Source organism: Lolium perenne, chromosome 7, assembly GCF_019359855.2.
Source record: "Lolium perenne isolate Kyuss_39 chromosome 7, Kyuss_2.0, whole genome shotgun sequence".
Classification (NCBI taxonomy): domain Eukaryota; kingdom Viridiplantae; phylum Streptophyta; class Magnoliopsida; order Poales; family Poaceae; genus Lolium; species Lolium perenne.
Window position 1 is genome coordinate 183217468 of NC_067250.2, and position 23476 is coordinate 183240943.

Genomic DNA, 23476 nt, shown 5'->3' on the forward strand with positions numbered 1-23476 from the left:
TGGGGTCCGATCACACGCCGCTGGTCTTTGATACCGGGGAGGGCTTCCCCATTCGTTCCAACCGTTTCTTCTTCGAGACTAGCTGGTTCGAGCGACCCGACTTTGTCCCGCTGTTGCTTCTAACCTGGGACAGGTTGCTGTCCAAAGTTGGTGGCCGTGACATCATAGACTGGTGGTCCTTCATGTCGACGGGAATAAGACAATACTTGAGGGGCTGGAACCAGAACCTTGGTAGGGATTCCAAGGCCACAAAGCTGGCCCTCTTGACGCAGATTGCCCAGCTCGACGTCCTGGCAGACTCTTCGGGCCTTGACGAAGACGCCTGGGCATCTAGGTATCACCTGGAAGAACAGCTCCTGCACATTTACAAGATGGAAGAGGAGCACTGGAGGCAGCGGGGCAGAGTGAAGTGGGCGCTGCAGGGAGACGCGAACACAGCATACTTTCACGCAGTCGCCAACGGCAGAAGGAGGAAATGTAATATATCTGCTCTGATCTCGGATAGCGGGACAATCAACGACCCGAAGCTCATCCAACAGCACGTTTATGACTTCTACAGGAACCTCCTGGGCTCGTCCGCTCGAAGGGGTTGGGGATTGGCGCCAGATACCTGGGATAGGTACAATAGGGTCTCAGAGGAAGAGAACGTGAACTTGACCTATACCTTCTCTGAGACTGAGCTCGAAGCCATCGTGAAAGATATGAAGACGGACACCGCCCCGGGCCCGGACGGCTTTCCAGTTGTTTTCTTCAAGAAATTCTGGCCGCAGGTCAAACTTGGGGTTCTTCACATTCTCAACGACTTTGTGCTGGGGCGCATTGACATTTCTAGGCTGAACTTCGGAATTCTATCTCTTATTCCAAAAGTGCCGGGAGCAGACCAAATCACGCAATACAGACCGATTGCCCTGATCAACGTGATTTTTAAGATAGTCTCCAAAGCATATGCTGCTAGGTTGGATCCGATTGCTCATAGGATTCTTTCCCCCAATCAAACTGCCTTTATAAAAGGAAGAAACATCCTTGATGGTCCGCTGGCTCTGCTAGAAATCATTCATGATCTGAGGAGGAGAAAGCACAATGGGGTGCTTCTAAAACTTGACTTCGAAAAGGCATACGACAGAGTGAACTGGGACTTCCTGGGGGAAGTACTGCGCTGCAAAGGTTTTGACGAAGGCTACATCCATAGGATTTCTCAGCTTGTCTCTGGGGGACAAACTGCTATCTCGATCAACGGTGAAGTGGGGCCGTTTTTCAGGAATAAGAGAGGGGTTCGACAGGGAGATCCCCTCTCACCGCTGCTGTTCAACTTCATTGGCGAGGCCTTGTCGGGTATCCTCACTGCGGCTGCCAAGGCCGGACATATTCACGGCCTGGCTTCGCATCTTTTGCCCGGGGGCGTCTCCCATCTTCAATACGCAGACGATACGCTCATCCTCATCCAGGGTTCCGATGAGGACATTGCCAATCTCAAGTTTCTTCTGATGTGTTTTGAGGATATGTCTGGGCTCAAGATAAACTACCACAAGAGTGAGGTGTTTGTGATGGGTCAGAGGTTTGAGGAGCGAATGGATATCGCTAACAAGCTAAACTGCAAGCTAGGCACCTTCCCCTTCATTTACCTGGGCCTCCCGATCTCGGACAGGAAACTTACCCTGGATCAGTGGCTCTTTTTGGTGAGGAAACTCGCTACCAAGATCGAACCTTGGCTGGGAAGGTTGATGTCGTCAGGGGGACGACTCATCCTCTCCAATGCGTGCCTAGATAATCTACCAATTTTTGCCATGGGTTTGTTCCTCCTCCATGACGGGATTCATGCGAGGTTTGACTCGCACCGCTCTAAGTTTTTTTGGGAAGGCGCGGGACCAAAAAGGAAGTACCATCTTGTGAACTGGCCAACTGTGTGCAGACCTAAGGAAGTGGGAGGTCTTGGGTTGCTCAATACCAAAAAGATGAATTTGGCGCTGCTTCTGAAATGGATTTGGAGGCTATATCAGGATGAGGACACGATTTGGGCCCGTATCCTTCGTGCTAAGTATGCGGACGCCTCTGACCTGTTTGCGGGCTCAGGTCAGGGCGGGTCACCTTTCTGGAAAAGCCTTCACAAGATCAAGCATCTGTTTAAGGCTGGCGCAAAGCACAAGGTGCGGAACGGCACTAGAACCAGTTTCTGGAAGGACTGGTGGTGGGGGAGGGGCCCCCTCCTAGAAGCCTTTCCTCTGCTGTATGCCATTTGTGACAACCAAGAGATTACGGTTGCTGACGCGTTTCTCCAAGACTCTCTACAAGTTCGCTTCCGCCGTTCTCTTGATCCAGAGGGCCTGCGTCAATGGGTCGAGCTACAACATACCTTAGTGGCAGTTAATCTCACCGAGGGTCAAGACCAGATTTCCTGGCACCTGGAACAGTCCGGATCCTACTCTGTGAAGTCCATGTACTCGTTGCTTTCGCGAGGCACGTCCATTGCCCACTTCAAAGACATGTGGGAAGCCCCGGTCCCGCTCAAAATCAAAATCTTCTCCTGGCAGCTAGCGCTAGATAAGCTACCTTCAGGACTACAGATTCATGCTCGCCACGGCCCCTCCAATGGACTCTGCCCTTTGTGCGGGGCACCTGAGGACGCTAGCCATATCTTCTTCTCCTGCTCTTTGGCGATCTTTGCGTGGTCCGTCACGCGCCAGATGCTCGGGTGCAACTGGTGCCCTACCAATTTTGCCCAATTCCACGACATCCTGTCTAGCTTCTCGGGTTACCCCAGAAAGTTACTGTGGATTCTGTTCCTTGCCCAATCTTGGGCTTTGTGGAACGTGCGCAATAAACTTGCCATTGAAAAGAAAACTATTGCTAACCCAGCTGACATTATTTTCAAAATCATCATTTTTTTGCAGCTGTGGAGCCTAAGATGCAAGCCAAGAGAAAAGGAGGGCTTAAGCTGGATAGCACGCGAGCTAAGGGAGCTGTACGCGGCGCTCAAGCCAACGCCGTCGTGAAGGAGTAGGCCGACCACGGAACGGGTACCTGGACGGCCAAGACGGCAGGGAACCTCCCTGGTTTTTGTGTTGCTTGTTTAGTTGTGTTCGTTGGAACCGTTTCATTGGTGCTCTGTTATGTGTGGCCAAGCTGTAATGCCCAGCGGCTGTATCTGAATTGTTACCTTCGTGGCTTTATTAATTTAAAGTCGGGCAAGCTATTGCCTATTATCTAAAAAAGCCCGTAGACACATCACACATGTTGTCTTCTGCTGAAATGCAAAGCTGGCATACTGTTGAAGGTTTTGGAACTATTTTTTTTGTTTTTTTGAAGAAGCAGGGCTTGGAACTAAGCCAAATGAAGAAACTGTGTGTGGAGAAGGAGCGGGAGAGAGAGGAGGAGAAGGTATTCATGCTTGACAGGATGGGTGCCTAACAAGAAAAACATGTGCCAACAACCCCACAATAAGGCTGGGAGCTCTCATCCAAAAGACGTTTGCGTACGTGCATTAGCATACTAGCAAAGAAAGGCGCGGCGGCACGCCGCGCCCATTGTGGTTGCAAGTTGAAGAACAAAAGGTAGGCCTTTTTTAGAATATGTTGCATAGTTTCAATAGGAGAAGACATTGTGATCAAAATTGTTTACTTGAGGACTTTATTTAAAAAGTTACAACACATGTAGTTAAGTTTTGAACAATTTGAGTCTGCAGCCATGAAAATGAGGAATATGAAGGCAGGAAGCCATCCCATGCTTTTATCTCTTATCGGCTCATGTTGGACATGTCAAATATTAGACATCGTAATTAAGGGGAAAAGAATGGGCTATCACTGCCAATATGCCATTGAATAAATCCACAGCACATAGTGCACTGATGAATATTTATAATTGTTGCCGCAAATTGGAAGTATGAGTATTATCTTACTTATTAGTGTGTGCAATCATGCAAATTTACCGGTCATCTCAGTATTCTTGCATGTAAAATGAAGACAGAACCATATGCCTGGTGTGATAAAGAATCAAAAAGAGTATTCTCTATTGATGTAGCTGGAATAGAGTAAGAAACCTACTCGGGCTAAATCAATGCGAAGAGCACATGTCCTAACTGGTAGAAATAAAATACACCTCAGCTATTATTGGCTGTAGATATCTAAATATGTACTCACATCAGGTGGAAGACAAATACAATAGACACGCTGGAGGGCTACTATGTATTGTCGATTTTTTTTGTACTGGAAGCGACGATCCAGTAGTGTCCAGTTCAAAAAATAAGAGCGACAGTAGATTGCAACATGAGAAATAGTTGAGGTGCTCATGGAGAATTAACTATTGAGTTTTTCTCCTGCTTTCTTACATTTTGTATGCTCGTGGAGAACTAACTAACAGTAAGGGTTTCATTAGTGATTGCACTGACCTGTCCAGCCTCAGTATCATCATCATATTCTACATGAAAGCAATAATGATTCAGAAACAGTTTCGAGTCTCACAAAGTCTAACGGGAGTAGTAAAATAAAAAAAATAGCTAAATAGCTAAAAAAATAGAAGATGAACAAAACACAGCTGACTCCCACTGCAAGAGAACAATCTACATAAAAAATCAGAAAACATATGCAAGAAGAAACATGGATGTAAAGAACCTTATGGTGTTTTGGCAGGCCAAAGCCTAAGGGGCAATATATCGTGTAGGTACCATTACATCTCTATATATACTGCATAAGGTTTACGCCACGTAGTGCCTATGCGTCTTTAGTACGTATACGGTCAGTATCAACAAATGTATGCATGTGTTTGATGGCTAACGGATTACTACTGGACTGCCAAATTTCAAAATCAGTATGTCTGAACATGTGTTAGAACTAAGATGAGACATATAATGCACGCAAGAATTAGATGAATTTCTGAACAGTTGTTAGAACAGGGACACGTATCTACACCCTTCTTGGCGGAAGTACATCTGGCTGGGGCGATGAAAAGAAGACAGTGGAAGGAGAAAATGGTCGTCGACGCTGCCGGGCACCGGTGGGACAGAATGCACATGGACTTAAGACAGACCCGCGCTTGAGGCCACCGTTTCCCGTTGAGTTTTCGATGTCCAACGCCACACAGATGCCCGAGATGGCTCCGGGCGTTGCTCGAATCGCCCTGGAGCGCCAAGGCTGTCGCAGGAGGTGATGTGGCCCATGTAGCTGGTGGGGATATGTGAGGGTGCAGTGCAATGAGCTCTGCTTTGTCGCAACCCCATTTCCATACACAACACAGTTGCATTTCTATAGCTAATAACATGAACACAAGTTCTGAAACCAAGGCGGAAAGGAAGCCCTGCAAAAAAGAAAATTAAGGATATGGATGGGTTGATAGAGTGCAAAATAAGCATAGAGAGACCTATAACACATAGATAAAACCACCCAAAAATAGTTATAGAAAAATTGGCTTGTAAAAATCTCAAAACCCAGAACAGGGGAACTGTTCATTTTTTTTTTTTTTTTCACAGGGGCAGGGAAACTATTGACGACCATAATGTATTGAATCTAAAAGGTGGATGGTAGCATAGGCAGTCATACACCATCCAAATCTCCGAGTAGATGTTTTTTATCGAAAGAAGAGTATATTAAATTGCACAGTAAGGGTAAGAAGCACACTCAAAACTGAATTACATGCTAAGAGTGTTTCCTACCTTTTGAAGCCCCCCTTTGTTTGTTGGCCGTCAGGCGATGTCTACAGCGAGGTGTGCTTCCTAACCATAGAGGAATGGTTAGGAAAGTCGGTGCGATGCCGCTCCTACCCGCGTGATACTCCCGTCGCTGATGTCCCTGTCCTCGACAGCGGCCCTCGGATAAAGCCGTAGGTGGCGGCGGCGAGGCAATGGAAAATCGGTAGGCGACATGGAAGGCGTGGGGATAGAAGAAGGAAAACATTTGTAATGAGCCGACCAATCGCGTCCGCGAAATCGGTCGCTCCAGCTCACACGCGCTCATTTCGCTTTCACCCGCGCCCCGCGTCGTGGCGCAACCTCCCGAGATGCGGCGCGCCTCGTCGTGCTCGTCGCCGGCGGCGTGGCGGAGGCTCACGCGGCGTCTGGCGGAGGAGCTGCCGGCGACTCGCGTCGTCGTGCTCGTCGCCGGTGGCGTGGCGCATCCTCCCCGACGCGGCGCGCCTCCTCGTGCTCGTCGCCGGCGGCGTGGCGGAGCCTCCCGAGACGCGACACGTCTCCTGCTCGGCGGTGGCGTGGCAGAACCTCCCGAGGCGCGACCGTCGTGCGGCGGCGGCGTGGCGCAACCTCCCGAGGCGCGCCCTCCCGAGACGCGGCGCGCCTCGTCGTGGTCGTCGCCGGCGGCGTGGCGGAGCCTCTCGCGGTGTCTGGCGGAGGAGCTGCCGGCGACTCGCGTCGGCGCGGTCGTCTCTGGCGGCATGGCGGAGCCTCCCGAGAGGTGCGTCTCCCGAGACGCGAGGCGCCTCACAGTTCGTCACCGGCGGCGTGGCGCCTCGTCGTGCTCGCGGGCGGCGGCGTGGCGGATCCTCCGGCGGCACGATGTGCCTCCTCGCGCTCGTCGGAGGCAACCTCGCGGAGCCTCTTGCGCCGCGCATCCTCCCCTCGTTGCTCTGTCATCTCCCACGGCGGTTTGGAGAGAGAGAAGAATATGAGTGAGAAGAGGGAGCATGTGACACGGTTGACCACCGCACCGCCCATCACATGGCTGTGGACCCTACCACGAAGAACAAAAGGCTACACACACCCAGGCCTAAAACGAAAACTAACACCACTGGAAGAATCAGACCAAACAGAACTGACCGAAAATGCAAGACGCACCAAAAACTGGACACAAAACAATAACAGAGCAGTTTGAGCCACGTGTTAGCACCACATTAATCCCAAAAAAAATTCAAAAAACTGAGAAAAATCGAAGCTGTTCAGGTTTGGTATAGTAGCTAGCATGTAATGGCGCGGCAGCACGCCGCGCCTAGGTGGTACCTGCGAGTTGAAAAGCGGAGGAAATTTCATGGTATGTTGTACTTGTGAGGTGAGTACATGGCCATATTAGGAGATTATAATCTGACATAAAGAATGGGTTTAACACAGGGAGAGGGATAGGGCTCTGCAAAAATGCCATTGAGTACGCACAAGCAAATATGACACTGCAATTGTGCAAGATTTCTCCCCATGTATACACAGTCATACAGAACTGGAAAATTATATATCCTAATTATCACAAAGAAATAATTTCAGAAGTGTATACCACTCAATAATTGCACAGTTCAAATCTTGTCATGCTAAACAATAAAAGAACGCCAAACACAAACTGGCCAGATTAAACTGATAGGTCATCTACAAATACATATTGTTCGTGCCTCCAGCTATGAAAACAAGAGTTCATATACTACATGAAAATACCGTGCTAGTCATTTTTCTTATCGGCAATCCCTCACTACCGCCGGAAAAAAAACTCTTAGCCTCCCTAGAGCTTGAACAACAAACTCCATTTCCGTGCAACAGGTGACGCTGGAAATTAGTGTCCTTGCCTCCTTTCAGAATGTTGCTCAACTACAGGCTGCAATATTTGAAAGAAAAAAAGAGACATCAGTTTGGTTAGTCCTGACTGTGCACATCAAGCCCCCAATAGCAATGATTCAAAGCCTATCTTTAGATACAATTGTACAGCTCATAGCAGTAGGCAATGCCCTATTTGTGCTGGTCTAAATTCAGAAAAAATTATTGCCTATGTAATTCAGTATGTATATTGTGCTTGTGCTGAAACAGAATTGGTGACCTGGGGTCTTCTCCTTGTCCAAAAAATGAAAATAATCCAGGTAGCATTGTACGAATTAATCAACATGTCAATCATGCATCCATTACTGTTGTATATCATTCATGGCAAAGAGTGAAGGAAGAACACTTAGCAGCTGCACAATTGAGTTATTAAGGGCAGTCTAAGGACTAAGCATCACACATGAGAAAGGGACCCAACAATGCATATCGAGGCCTTCTGCATGTTTTCATATAAATGAAGCAAAATTGCAATGGGAGAGCAAATATATAGTACAAAGAGGTCGCACCTCATTCCTAAGTGAACTGGTCACATAGGTTAGAGCTAGTAAAAAAGTAGAGATATGTAGAGCCGGTGGCCCTTTTATTTGTTCAGCAGTGCAGCTGGGTAAAATTAAAACGGGAGAAATTACTAATCAGATAGGAACAAAATGTAAAGGGCATAGAGATTACTCTTTGAGAGATACATTAGAACCATGAGGAGCAACATTGTTTAGTAGTAGTAAAGAAGCAACACAATAGGATTCAACACGCATTTACCAACTCTCAGCACAGTTCAGAATAACAAAAATGACTCCAACAAAAGGATATCACGACACTATCATATAACAGGAGCCTGCAGTTACTACATAATAACAATTAAGAACCAAGCACTGCATCGCTTAAACAAAGTGTTCAGCACCTGGAGCTGTGTCACATAGATACATCGAGGATTGGGCACTTGCAACCTCCATCAATAGAAATTTGAGTTAAATCTATCACAGGACTTCCCAGCAGGAACGGCCGCGCCCGTAGGGTTATCGTGCAGCGAAGAATAAAAGACTACAACACTTGAACTCTATAAAGGACTGATATCAGATATCTCAAGTGTTGTGTATACTCACATCTAGAGAAAAGAGATGTCAACCGGGAAGGAGAATCATCAACCCTGATAAATGTTGCCTCCCTATCCTCGGTGCAGAACAAAGTATATTGGAGTCATTTTTGAACTCAGACATATGGGAGTTAGGCAGTCCATGGAGTGAGGGGGATAATTCTGCGTCATGGATACAAAGGGATCATCAGGACCATGTAGCAACCATGTTCACACACTATGTGCTAAACCATTTCTGAGAATGGCAGTAAATAATTGCATGGCTTCTTCCTTTTTGTCACCCTTAAACACAAAGGTAGCATAATTTTTGAATCTCTGCACATCATCTGAAAACTCGTCGAGCATGTTCATGCTGAGATAGATTACTCTGAAAACTACGCAGTAAATGACACACCGGCAGCTATAAGCCACTGATAATCAGTTGCGACAGTCCCATCGCAGGAACAACCTCCCCATCCAAAATATGTTACCGATTCTTTTCTCAAAACAATAGTGTGGTAGTACAGACCTTCCTAAAATATCATATGGTCTGTCATGTAACCACCTAAATACAAACTGGTAAAACTAAGCTCCATTTCTTTATACGAAAAACGACTATAGGTAGCACTAATTCTGTGCAATAATCATCTTCGGATGCATCAACTAAAACCAACTTCAGCATTACTTGTAGAAAGGAATATAAGAGTGTGCAAAGGTGAAACAAAATTATGAAATATGCAAGAAACAATACGGAAAACATGCCACTCTATACTAAAAGACGACACTTCTCAATGAATTCCAGGTTATGACGATTCCAGTCTAGGCAAATTGTGCATATGTCACGAAAGGACATGACAGTACGAATTGAGCTGACCAAAAGGTCCAAATCAGAACAACAGAAAACAAAATAGAATACTCGGATTTGTACAACAATGGATCGGACCAGCAACATGCAAATTCTGGAAGGCGGTGGAGGTGTACAAAGTAATATACCAATACGGAAAGACACCAGTATTTGTCATCTTAAACTATAAATATATAAACAAAAGAACATGAAAATATCATCAAGTAATATTTGAGGTATACATAGGTTAGCAAACGTGACTGATAAGGATGCTGACAAAGCTCACCTGAAGCAACACCGGACGAACCAAATTGCAATGAAGAGCCATAACCAGTCCAGGCATTTGCACTGATGACCCAACAACGTCACCGAAATCCGAAGTACCTACAAAACAAATTAAAGAAATAAAACATTTTTTCGCAAATCCACCTTTGGCTTTATAAATACATGATTCTTTTGTGTAATTCAAATACATGAAGCATTGAGGACAGACATTGCCGTGGAATTAACATTGTTTCTCTCATTTTAATAGCACTCAACATAATATAAGATGGTTGTTTCCAACACAAATAGGAAGTAGAACCATGGAGCCAATTAGTCAGCCGCCTGCCTTGGCGAATTTGCTAGCTGATCCTGTTAAACCGTAAAAATGACCTGACAACTCATCCATCAAACCAACCAGCCTGCAACAATTACTGCATGTTTAAAAGTGCACCTTCCCATGGCAGCCTACGGAACAGCAAATCGAATCAAGAACACACATGGATAACAGAACATCCCAAGAAATAACTCCCACGAACACTAATCTTCACCTCAACCGGGAGCAGCATGTACCAGCCAAACTAAAAAAAAAACCCATGTCACTGGCGGCCGAATGCAAAAATGGGCAATCCGTGGACAACTCCAGCAGCACGGCAAGAGTGTCACCGGAAATTAGAGAAGAGGTTGTATGGCCACCTCAACTGATCTGGTATGAGCCACCAGAGAGAAAATAGAATCCCGTCAGCTCGTGCACCACTCCAACTCTGCCATGCCATGCTGCGGGCTTTCTCCCTGGCCGGCCACGCTCCTGCGCGCTCCGGCGGCGCTGCGCAGTCGTCGAGTGTGGGCCGACCACCTGGTAGGCTCGCGGCGCCACCGCGAGGTGATGAGCTGCTGCAGGAAGACAGGAAAAAGCTTACTATCTAACATGCAAATAATTTCTAACATCCTAATCACAACAAATTTGCTCACTGAATTGTGCAATCATCTATTTTCTCACTGAATTGTACAATCAACTATTTGCTCACTGAGTTGTACAATCATCTAATATTTGGCAAAAACAGAGACAAAACTTTGAGAGAAGGAAAAATAATCATACCTGTTTTCCGTGGTGGTTGAGGTGCTGCAGGTCGGCCACAGGAGATGGTGCACGCAGGCCACGGTGGCAGAAGCGCGCGTAGGTCGGCCGAGAGGAGGTGGTGCAGGTCGACCACGCCGCAGGTCCCGCAGAGGAGGTGGTGCAGGCCGACCTGCGGAAGCGTGGCTGGGGCAGGAATTGCAGGTCGATGGAGGAGAGGTGGACGGAGGAGGCGGTGAAGGTCGTCCGATGAGGCGCTTCGAGGACGTGGAAGGCGGCCGGCGGTGAGTGGCGGCGGCGCCCCTAGGGAACCTTACCGCGAACAGAGAAACCAGAGAGCGAGCCTCCCCGTTTTGCCACGAATCGCGACACCGGCAGTGGGGAGCGCCGGTCGCTGAGTGGTGGGCGTTGTGCCGGGCCGAGGTTCCCCGAGGCTAGACGGAGAAACGGTCGGCGAGGGGTGGAGCCGGTCGGAGCTGTCCGTGCACGCCTCGACTCCGGCCGCGTCGGGCACGCACGGGCGGGCACGCCGCCGGCCGCGTCGGCCACTCGTGGGCACGGGCGAGCAGGCCCGGCCAGGCAGCAGCTGCAGCTCGGCCACGGGCGGGCAGGCGGGGCGCGGTTGTCGCCGGGGCGGGGCGAGCCGTGGCCGGGCGGGGGCGGCGGTCGCCGCGACGGGCGCGGGCGTGGGCGGGACGGAGCTGGCCGCCGGCGTGGCCTGGCGAGCCATGGCCGGGCGTGGCCTGCCGGGACGCGGCGGAGGTCGCCGGGGCGGGCGAGCCGTGGCCGGGCGGGGGGGCGGCGCTCGCGGCGACGGCCGCGGGCGTGGGCGGGGCGGAGCTGGCCGCCGGCTTCGTGACGCATCTGGTTGTGATCGTGGCAGCCGACGGCGGGCCGGAGACGCAGGACCCGATCCCTCGGTCATCCCTGCCGTGGCGGCGGACGGCCGGACTGGCGAAGCCCTCAGAGATGCCGGAGAAGGTCCCATGGAGTCTACTGTAGATGGAGATTGGGCAGCTCGTGAGGGACGTGGGGAGGAGATTGGGCAGCTCGTGAGGAAAATTAGTGAGCGGAGGGGTAGGCAGGGGGTCCCAGGCGGGACGCGTGTTGCACGGCTGAACCATTCCTTGCACCGCTTTGACCAACTGCTGGACCGAAGCGGTGGAGTTGGGAATTTTATGACTATGTCCACCCAGAAGTGTACACGATGTAAAAACCACACAGGGTGAAACTAAAAAGAAACTGCAAGACGTCCCCTGAAATGCACACGAAAGATCCATGTAGCACAACAGAACACGTGTCAGCATGGCACATAGGAACAAAAATAATCCAAAATTCTGAGAAAAATGGAACTTGTTCAGCTTTAGTATAGTAGTTATGCACAGGAACAGTGTACTTGCCATTCACATTTACTCGCATGAACTAATAAAAAAATGGTGGTAATTAACTGGAATCTTTACCCTTTTGATCCAGAGTGTCATTTCTTGTCAATTCCCCAAACTGTGATAACCCCAGGGCATGCATGAATGAATGCATCATCATTAACTCATCATCCAAACCCCTTCGTGGGAAACTTCACTTTGCCTCGATAACTACTGCAGGTCGCAGCTATAGCTAGCCTTTCTCTCTCACTCATTCACTCTTCCTCTCTCACACACGCACTCTCTCTCTCTAAACAGACAAAGCACTATTCCTCACATATTCCCCAAAACCCCTTTTTACATTTCTACCCCGAGCCGGGCATGTCTCTTTCTCCATCTTCCACTCACTTAAAAGGGGGAGTATCCATCCACCTAGCTCAAGCCTCGCAGCTTGCACAAACAAGGAAACTAGAGCGAGAAAAGAGAGTGCTCAAGAGGACACACACAACCTAGCTGCTTGGGGAAAGTGAGAGATCAATGGAGCTCTTCCCTTCCCAGCCGGATCTGTCCCTCCAGATCGGCCTCCCAGCGAGCGCAACACCCCACGGCCACGATCACCGCCACGCCATGGGCGGCAGGTTCTTCGGGCCTCCCACTACCAGCGGCCTGAACCCGTCCATGGCGCCGTCGCTGCAGCTGCCGTTTCCCATACCGCCTCTGCCGCTGCCGGTGCCCATGCCGCAACACCACGCCACAGCGCCAGGCCACCCCGGCCTCTACTACCAAAACCCCCACTCCGTCGCCGTCCCCGATGGTGGCATGCTGCGGCCCATACGGGGCGTGCCGCTGTACCCGACGCCGTTCGCGCCCCCGCCTCCGCACGGTGGCGGTGCCTCCGCCGCGCCGTGCTACTGCGACCCGTGCCACGTCGCCGGAGCCTGGCGTCGCGGCGTTGGGGGGTGCGGCGCGCGCCTCGTCGGGTACCCGGCGCCGAAGCGTGCTGCTCGCGCGCCCCGCATGCGGTGGACGTCAACGCTCCACTCCCGCTTCGTCCACGCCGTCGAGCTCCTCGGCGGCCACGAGAGTACGTATCTGTTTAGCTATCTTGCCCGGTCCTCGATCACCAATCGATTCTTGCCTTCTTGATTGGTAAAATAAGCATCGGCTTTGGCTAATCTTCTTGTGGCTGTATAAAAATTTCAGGGGCGACGCCAAAGGCAGTTCTTGAGCTCATGGATGTGAAGGATCTCACCCTAGCTCATGTGAAGTCTCACTTGCAGGTAACCCTTCTTTCTTATCTTTCTTAACCTTACAACTCATGCATTAAGCAGTTAATCGTATCTTTGGTTAGTTAGTTATAGCTCATTCATTAAGTTTGAATGAATAATCACTAGTATTCGTAGTAGTAAGACGCATAAATAAAGAGAGAGGTATAGAGAGTTACAGTGCACGAATGAAAAACATATGCATGGACATGGATCTGTGCATCTCTTGGGCCTTCTCTCCTCTCCTGTGTCTGCTTTGCCGTAGCAGTGCTAGTTACTCCCACACACTGCTCAATGCTGTACTAGCCCACATGCATGCAACAGATCAAAGTGAAAGGAAGAAATAAAGACAGAGAGAGGGAGAGGGCTAGAGACCCAGATGTGGTTAAGCAGCAACAGTGCCTCCCCTCTGTCTTGTTCTGCATCTCTTGTAATACCCATGGAAACTTCTCCTCCTTAGCACAGCTAGGTCAAGTCCTCCATGCCGTGGGTGTGGGGTTTCAAATCCATGGGAGATGCATGACACACTGGCTAGCTTCCCAGCGGCCTAACCTACTGGCTAGAGTAGTGTACTACTGGCAGCCACACCCACACACACCTCACACATGATCAACTGTAGAATGCGAATGTGAACGTGTGGGTTCCATTATTCTCCTCCTCCATTGGCTTAACCTCTTCTCTTAAGCAGTCATGTCAAATCTTGCAGCTAGCTAGGCAGGGCCAGCAGCCATGATATATCTTTTACGCGCCTGCATATCTTATGATTTGCCAACTAAGATTCTTCATGATTTGAACTTTCTCTGCAGCTAGTAGTGAAACAATCTTGCATTTAGACTTTGCTAGATAATGGGTAGATAAAGTTAGATGGAGATATGCTACTAGCTTAGCTGAAGCTAATTTGCCTTTGTTACTGCAGATGTACAGGACGGTGAAGAATACCGAAAGGCCGGCAGCCTCGTCAGGTGAATAGTCCATCCATGCAAAGAAATGCGTGATAGATAGACATGCTTGTATTTGCTCCCTTTAGAATAGGATTCTGATTTAAACCTTGGCCAGCCTTCCATTTTATTCTTTTCTTAATGTGCGTTCCATGTGTTGATCGAGCAGATCAAGCCGACGGGTTTGAGAACGGGTCGGCAGGCGAGATCTGCGACGACAACTTGCTCGACCTGCGCGGCGGTGGTAGGCCGGAGACAGCGGCGGCACGACATGGAAGGTTGGCTGCAAACGACCATGACGGCAACATCGGCGTCGGTGCCGCTCACACTGGCGCCCTGTGGAATAGCTCTTCGAGGTAGCTAGCCACACGATCACTCTAGCTCCAATAGTTGCATGTGTGTACAAGGGCAATACATGTACTGATTACCTTTAATCTGCATGCTTGCCAAATTCTAGTGCTGGTAAACTAGGATTGAACTACCACTAGGATACCTAGTGTCCCATCATATATGTATGTCTCTGCCTTGACCAAAAATCTCTCTAATACATAAGTATTGAAATATAGGATCAACTAAATTGCATGGATTAAGCTAGCTAGCTTTTTTGCTTGATGTCATCTCACACTGCCATACATCTCTTTGACTTTGGTGAGCTTTGCTACTTTAGGCTGGCAAGTAAAGTAAAAAAGGCCTACCCACATGCACATCACTCCTTTGTTATTTACTCCTGCTCCTGCATTAGAAATTCCAAGTGAATGTGATATCATCATAAAGTATCCTAACTATATTCATCGAGGTATTGTCATGGATCACCCAGACAAATGTATGCTGGAATAATGAGTTCCATGTGCACTGTGCAATCTTAGCTAGAGTAACAGTTTTAGTTAGAGTATATGTCCTCTTGCCAAAACATTTAATTTTTATGTCAGTAATTATGAAGGCATTAATTTTAAAATTGCTCCATGCTTCATTTTCTTGTCATGACGTAGTATATATTGTTTTTATATGTACTGCCGAACTGACGGAGAAATAAACTAACTTGAATTGCATATGTTGGCGTGGGATATATGTAGGGAGGAGGACTGGTCTGGCTTCCCTTGTGACTCAAACAACGAAAGCATGCAATCTTTGAAGGTACACACACGCTCAATCAACCAGCTTGTTATTCTGATTCTTCTAATATATATGGCATCATTTGCTTACATTCTTCTAAGTTCAAACAGATGGAAATTATGGGAGGCAATTAACATCAACTATTAATCTTGGATGTAAATGCAGGAACATATGCAGTCCAAGAGTCTAGAGATACTATCAGACATGAACTCCTGCCTGTCGGAGACGACATCGAGCACTAGCGAGCCAAACCTTGACTTCACCCTAGGGCGGTCGCACCACCGCCGGAGTTGAAGACCGTCGTCTTCCTCAGGAAGAATCTTCAGGAGCACTTAGTTGATTAGTTTGCATGTTAGATTGTCCCAGTGCCATTTTTTGCTGTTCAAAGGGTGTGTTGTGGACAGCATGAAATCGGTGATGAACTAAAGCTAGCTAAGGGTACGTAGGTTGATCTCCAATGAAAAAAGCAAGTGTTTGTAGTGAAAATGTGGCTGATGTTTAGGACAATCAAAAGGTCTTTTTTCTTTCTTCTTTCTGTAGTGGTAACAATGAGGTAGCTAGCTAGGGAAGAAGGGAATTAAAGGGTGTGCATGCATGCATGTTCTTTCACGCTTTCTACTACTGCATCCGTCACATGTCCATGCTACGCCATGCAAGAGCTTTTTTTGCAGATAGTACTACCGCTTTTGTAGCTCTTCATCGTAGCGATGAAAAAAGGGGTAACATATATATGCATGCATGACGTGAATGTAGCAAGGACAGCTCTTTAGTCTTATGGAAATCTAGACAAGAAAACTTGCTTGTTAAGCTACGTACGTGATACGTGCGTGTGTCCATGCAGCTGTTTCACCATTTTAATTTGTCTCGCAAGAATTATTAGCAATTTTTCATTTGAAAATACTCTCCCTGACACTCCGTGTCCTACACGAGAACAAGCGCATTCACGAGAAGAAATGTCTATTACTGTACTGTACATTGTTCTGGACGGTGCAGTTTGACCACTCTTTTAATTACCACGTAGTCCCTTCGTTGAGTACAATCATGTACTAAATCGACAATTAATATGAAATAGATCGATAGAGTACGTATTTGATATATTTCAAAAAAAAATTACCGGAGTGTGGACGAAAGCTAGGTTGGAAAACAATAGCGATGGACGAAAAGATAAGTGCTACTCCCTCCGGTCCATTATTTGTTGTTGTATCTAGAACTAAAATATGTCTATATACATCTATATTAACGATAACTAATATGATTTGGATGGAGTATTAGAGCCTGGGCTAACTGGAGCCGTTTATTTATAAAAAAATGAAATCTTAATTTCAGATAGTTCTAGAAAAGCCTAGATATAGTCATATGTACACTACTAGGTGCAAACTCTCATTGAAATGCCTTGTATTTTAGGCTCAGCAAAAAGACAGGTCAGCCAAATTTTAGAATAAATCACCGAGTATAGGATACAAGGTATTTCGTATTAAAAAATTACACACATCTAGAATAAATCATGTACTACATTCGGATATTTCTATTGAAAAATTTTGAGGTTTTAAATTTGAAATTTTCGAAGTTTTCATAAATGAGCTCAATGGAGGACGGGTGCCAAAATGACTGTATTTCTATATTTTGTTTCTGGGTAGCACAATTTGCTTGCCTACTGTATTTTTGACCGGAGGGAGGGTGGACCAAAGCTAGCTTGGAAAGCAACGGTGATGGATGTAGAGATAGATCGATGGATCGATGTGAGCATTTAAACTGAAGGGACGTTGACACGAAGGATGTGTGTGGCAGTGGACTTGTAGTTCAGTGCTGCTTTCAGTTCAGTTCAATATACTAGTACTACAACCGAGGAGGCGGGGCAGTAGCACGCATGCAGTACTATATGTTTGACAAATGACAACAAGGCCATATTCTGTTGCTGACCGCGCGGCCGGACCTGAAGAAAACACCTTCAGTAGCTCACACACGCCACCACCCGTAGCAAAGAAAAATCCGATCGAAGCATGTATCGTGGACAGGGAATCCAAAGGATGTGCAGATATATACAGTATACTGAGACTATATTACTATTTCAAGCTAGGAAAGCCTATTTGTAACCCAGATGAGATGGAGTGTGGATTTTTGTATCCTGAGTTACATACTTACATGTAGTTTTTTTTCAAAATTCAATTAATATATTTTAATATTTTAAATAAATTTGAAGATAAATCTAGATGGAGACACGACATTAACTACATCTAGATTTATTTTCAGATATATTTGAAACTTTAAAATGTTCTTTTTGATTGTTTTTTATAAACGAGCTACATGGATTGAAAACTCTTATGCACATTGCACCGACTACGAGAGAAATGAAAGTATATTGAGAAAACTCTTATGCACCGTCTGCGAGAGAGATGAGAGTATAATGAGAAAACTCTTATGCACCGACAACGAGAGAAATCCGGTGTGGATGAAAGAAGCGTACGTGGATCGGAGCCTCGGAGGAGCTAAAAGGTTGTGCACCGCCCTAGTCGTATCATCACCATCATGCTACTAGCTCTCCGAGATAGAAATGTATTTTAAATTCTGCAATCTCATGCTGGTTTTGAGATCAATATGGATCAAGCAAAACAGCAGAATCTTCACAAATAAGTCCTAGACAGTGGCGCTTGTGCAGTTGTGCTTGATGCGATTGTCGAGGAGGCCGATAGGTGGAAATTAGTGGGGGTTTTTTAGTGAGGAGTCCACTTGCTTTCTTGTGGCTTTGCTGGCCCGTTTATATATAATGGATGTTTGTTTGTCTCGTTTGTATTTTGGTTCTTTCTCTATCTATAAAAGAAAAGGGCGTGCATTTTTGCAAATCTCTCTTGGTATTGCACAAAGCGATTTAGAACGCGCGCGGGGTACTGTGCAAACAGCACCTTCGTGAAAAAAAAGAATCAAGCAGAAATTCGGCGTCATGAACAGTAGGCATGCATCGAGCCCTAGTGTCGTACACAGTTTATGAATTAGAAGTTTGAAACGCCGAGACCCGAGACGTACGTAAAGCGAAGAGAGAGCGGGTAGAGACTAGAGGGCTACACTACTGGGCAGCTGATCGGCACCTCTGGTCAATGTAAGGAAGAATTGAACGTTGACCATGTCAGCTCCTTTTGGGTGCCGACTTATTACTGCAGAGAGAGAGAGAGCGATCGAGGGAGAGAGAAAGCGATCGACAGCACATGAGCAGGAAGAGGAGAGAGATGGAGAAGGCAGCCAAGCAGAGGTGAAGAGAGGAGTACTGGCGGTAGCATGCACTCAGATATAAATGATGACAGCAATCAAGAGGGAGCTTTACGTGGAACTGCATTGCATGGGGAAGGAGCAGAGACTACAGACCAACAACAGGGAGCAGGACGACGACACGGAGAGGAGAGAGATGAGATGAGATGAAACATGAAAGCGAGGTAGGAGTTGCTATAGCTAGCAGATGAATGAATGCGTGATGGGTCACCTCGACGATCAACAGTGCCCGCCTTACCCTGACCATGACCCACTTCCTCTCCTCCTTCCCGTAGCAGAGAGATAGAGAGAGAGACCCATCTCCCTTCTGTGCTCGGCATGGACCTAGCAGAGAGCTGGGCGCGCTTTGTAGCTGTAGGGCAACGCTCAGATTGTAGCTGGGCAGACCTACCATGCATACCTCCATCATAAGGCCATCATTCTCAAATTATTGGAGCGTGTGGGTGCTGCATCTGCTGCATGCACCAGGCCTGGCGGAGAGGGTAGGAACTAATTGGACGGGAGAAAACCTAGCATCACCTAGCACACGGAAGAAAACCGAGGATTGCCTAGCACATTTCATGGCTTAGGGCATCTCCAACGCGGGGATCCAAATGGATGCGTTGGGCCGTCTGTATTGGGCCGTATGGGTGGCCGCGCGGACGCGCGGACAGCGCCCCGCGTCCGTGTGTCCGTTTGGGTCGCACGTTGTGCCCAACGCGGCGACCCATAAAGCCGCCACGTGGTTCGTCTTCCCTGGACGGCCCTGCGCCATGGCAAGCCTCGACGGGACAGCAATGACGGGCGGGAGAACGCGCGGGAAAGTTTCCCGTGCGCGAAAAGGACTAGGGCGCGCGCCCGCGCCCAAGTTTCCCGCTAGGGCTGCCGATTATAAAAGACGGCGCGCGCGGCCTCGAAGACCTCACCCGCTCCGGCGCCCTCTCTCCCTCTACCTTCTCCGGCGCCCTCTCCTCCTCCATCGCCATGCCGCACACCCTGCAGATCATGTGGGCCAAGCTCTCCCTCGCCGCCCGCGCTACGTTCCCGCGGACGGAGGAGGAGGAGCGGCATGAAGCGCGGTTGGTCGCCGACGATGAGGCGATCCGCGTCGCGGTCGAGGGGGCGGCGAAGAAGGCAGAGGACGCGGAGCTGGTGGAGGGGGCCGTAGACGGCTGGTACGAGGCCGTAGAGGAGGGGCCCGATCCTGCCGCTGAGGAGGAGGCGGATGCCGTCGCGGACGTCGACGAGGAGGAGGCCGTCCACGATCGCGAGATGGCGAAGCTCAACGTCGCCATCGAGGAGCGTCTCGCCGAGCTCACGCGCGAGACGAGGGAGCACGAGGCCTCCATCCGGGTCGGTCGCCGCCGTTTAGGTGACCTCATCAGCCGGAAGAACGATCTCACCGCTCAACAAGCAGCCCGCCGCCTCCTCCGGCTGCCCTCGCCCGACCGGTGCGCCCATGAAGAGGCTGGGAGGCGGAGCTCGGCCGCCAAGAGCGCGGCGTCTCCAGCAGGCGAACCACAAGGCCCAGGACGCCGGCCACGGCCGCCTCGAGGCACGTGACATTGTGGAACAGGCCGAGCGCGTTGTGTGGGAGCTCGCTTCGTTGGGGAAGCGGGCCGTGACGCCACAGGAGGCGGAGCGCGAGCGCGCTGAAGCTGCGAGGAGGGACAGGAGGAGCGTGGCCGTGGAGGAACGCCGGAGGAAGGCCACCGCCGGGCCACTCAGTTGATAAAGCCGGAGTGGAATCCTCACGCGTACATGCCGCCTACGTCGAGTGAAATCCACGACCGCGACAGCGAGTCAGGGGGGCGTCCGGCGAGTCGGTAGCTAGGCTAGTAGTAGCACTAAGAAAATGTAATATATTTAATTTTAATGAAAATGATGCTATGTCCCTATGACACGCGGGCCAGGGAAGGACGCGAGCGGCCATCGCTTGGCGTCCGCAGCCATGCAAACGAGGCCCAGATTTGGGTCGGGTTTGGGTCGTCCCGGACACCGCGGCCATCCTTTTTAGGGATGGGTCCGCGCGCTGGGACGTGTTTTCGTCCGGTTTGATCCATCCGGACGTGTGGACGTGGGATGGGTACCCGCGTTGGAGATGGCCATAGGACATGTCCCAAATATGTTTTTTTGTTCGTTCATGTCAGCCGGGGGCGGACGGATGCTCATTTGATTCTTCTCGAACCAAGCACGGTTTAGGCCATCTCCAACGGGGCGACCAATCCAGCGCTCGCGTCCGGATGGGTCGTGTCGGACAAAAACACGGTCCAACGCGATGACGCATCCCAAAAGCGGATGGTGGCGTTTGGGACGACGCAAAGCCGGCCTAAATCTGGGCCAAGTTTGCCTGGTCGCGGATGGCACGCGGCGCCCTCTCATGTACGCCTTCTCACATCCCATGGCCTAGCTGTTGGCGCCTGCGCGTCTTATTAAATGTGGACTGGGAGGGGGATTGTCCCTATCCACTCCAGTCCCCACTCCCATCCGCACGCACGCGCTCGAGCTTCCGCCGCCATGGCCCCGAAGCGGGAGTTTGAACCCAACGCCAACGACCACGAGGCCGGCAGCAGCAGGCAAATCGCACCTGGCACCGCTGGTGCCGCAGCGGGAGAGGATCTACGTCACCGTGGCGGTGGCGCAGATCTTCTGGGAGGGTGGCGCCCCATGCCGTGGGGTGATGCGCACCTCCCCCACGGGTGGCACCTGAGCCCAGATCGGGTTCCGGTGCCGGCCTGTGGTTTGGCGCCCTCTGGTGCCCCACAGGTCATCCTCTGGTGCTCCCAGGTGCCTCGTCGAAAAATAGGACCAACGGTATAATTTTTGCGAATTTTTGAAAACTTTGAAAAACGCACATTTCTGGGTATTTAGTTTATTATTACTGGCCAGGAAAATTTTTGAAATCTTCAAATAACTAAGGAACTTTGCAAATTAAAAATGCTACAGCAACTAGAGCAAGTGGAGGAAGAAAGAGATGTTGTTTACCCTCTCTATGCATGTAAGAGGTATTTGTTAACAAGGTTGATCAAGTCTTGTCACCAAATAAATTTTACAAAGCATAAGAAGAAATAAACCTCAAATCAATCATGTTACCTTGAATTGTATTGATATGGATCCAATCACAAGAGTTTGATATTCTTCTTTAGGCTCATATATAGGACAATCAATAGTTCCCACTTTGATAGTTCTCACATTAGAAATAGTATTAACTCCACACGCTTTCTCAATCCTCTTGGGGAAATAAACGGTATGTTCCCTATCATCAACATTGAAAGTAACCTTCCCTTTATTGCAATCAATAACAGCCCCTGCGGTGTTAAGAAAGGGTCTCCCAAGAATAATAGACATATTATCATCTTCAGGCATTTCCAACACAACAAAATCAGTTAATATCAAGCAGTTAGTAGTAACTTGAACAGGAACATTCTCACATATACCAACAGGAATAGCAGTAGATTTATCAGCCATTTGCAAAGATATATCAGTAGGTATCAACTTATCTAAGTAAAGTCTCTTATAAAGAGAAAAAGGCATAACACTAACACCGGCTCCCAAGTCACATAGAGCAGTTTTAACATAATTATTCTTAATAGAACAAGGAATAGTAGGTATACCTGGGTCGCCCAACTTCTTTGGAATTTTGCCATTGAAAGAGTAATTAGCAAGCATAGTGGAAATTTCCTCATTGGGGATTTTCCTTTTGTTAGTAACAATATCTTTCATATACTTTGAATAAGGAGGCAATTTAATAGCATCAGTCAAAGGGATTTGCAAGAATAAAGGTTTTATCCAATCGCAAAATTTATTATAGTGTTCTCCTTCCTTTGATTTTAGTTTCTTAGCAGGAAAAGGCATTTGCTTTTGCACCCAAGGTTCCCTTTCATTACCATGTTTCTCAGCAATAAAGTCTTCTTTAGTGTACTTTTTATTTTTAGCATGCTTTTCAGGTTCTTCTTCAACCTCTTCTTTATCAGGAGTATCATTCTTATCATTATCTTTATCATTATCATGTTCATTACCACTTTCAGTTTCAGCATCAGAAATAGAAATACTATTAGGATCATTAGCAGATTCAGAGGATTCTACAACATTTTTATGTTTCTTCTTCTTTTTCTTCTTAGAATGAGCACTAGGTTCAATGCGTTGAGAATCTTGTTCAATTCTTTTGGGATGCCCTTCAGGATATAGAGGATCCTGGGTAGAGACACCACCTCTAGTTGTTACTTCATAAGCATGTTTCTCTTTAGAATTATTCCCCAACAAGTCATTTTGCACTTTAGTGAGTTGATCAATTTGAGTTTGAATCATATGAAAATGTTTAACAAGCATCTTAACATCATTGGAGGTTCTCTCCACAATATCATGCAATTCACTAATAGCTCGAGAATTTTCCATTAAATGATTCTCTACTCTCATATTAAAATTTTCTTGCTTAACAATATAATTATCAAACTCATCTAAGCATTGTGCAGGAGGTTTCGAATACGGAATATCTTCTCTAGTAAAGCGTTGAAGGGAGTTTACCTCAATCATGGATGAAGGGGGAATTATCTCACATATATCTTCTATGGGAGGTAGATTCTTCACATCTTCAGATTTAATACCTTTCTCCTTGAGAGACTTCTTGGCTTCCCTCATATCTTCATCATTCAATTCAATTAAACCCCTCTTCTTCAATATTGGAGTTGGAGTTGGTTCAGGCGTAGTCCAATCATCATGATTCCGGCTTATTTTAGCCAATAATTCTTCAGCGTCGTCTGGAGTTCTTTTCCTGAAAACACAACCAGCACAACT

General features: G+C 48.1%; 1 protein-coding gene across 1 annotated transcript; it reads left to right on the top strand.

The window, feature by feature from the left end:
- Window positions 1-12525: 12525 nt before the first annotated feature.
- On the top strand, window positions 12526-16057 carry LOC127314918 (probable transcription factor KAN3). The gene is made up of 6 exons (XM_051345466.2): window positions 12526-13210; window positions 13330-13406; window positions 14308-14353; window positions 14499-14685; window positions 15403-15463; window positions 15608-16057. Exons 1-6 carry the CDS (start codon window positions 12664-12666, stop codon window positions 15734-15736), a joined length of 1047 nt encoding a protein of 348 aa, XP_051201426.1. The 5' UTR covers window positions 12526-12663; the 3' UTR covers window positions 15737-16057.
- The last annotated feature ends 7419 nt before the right edge of the window (window positions 16058-23476 follow it).

Excerpts from the sequence above, each read along its gene's own strand:
- LOC127314918 (XM_051345466.2), top strand. The coding sequence starts at position 12,664 with ATGGAGCTCTTCCCTTCCCAGCCGGATCTGTCCCTCCAGATCGGCCTC. Across the intron at positions 13,211-13,329 it reads GCTCCTCGGCGGCCACGAGA|GGGCGACGCCAAAGGCAGTT; the intron begins GTACGTATCTGT and ends TAAAAATTTCAG. Across the intron at positions 15,464-15,607 it reads AAAGCATGCAATCTTTGAAG|GAACATATGCAGTCCAAGAG; the intron begins GTACACACACGC and ends ATGTAAATGCAG.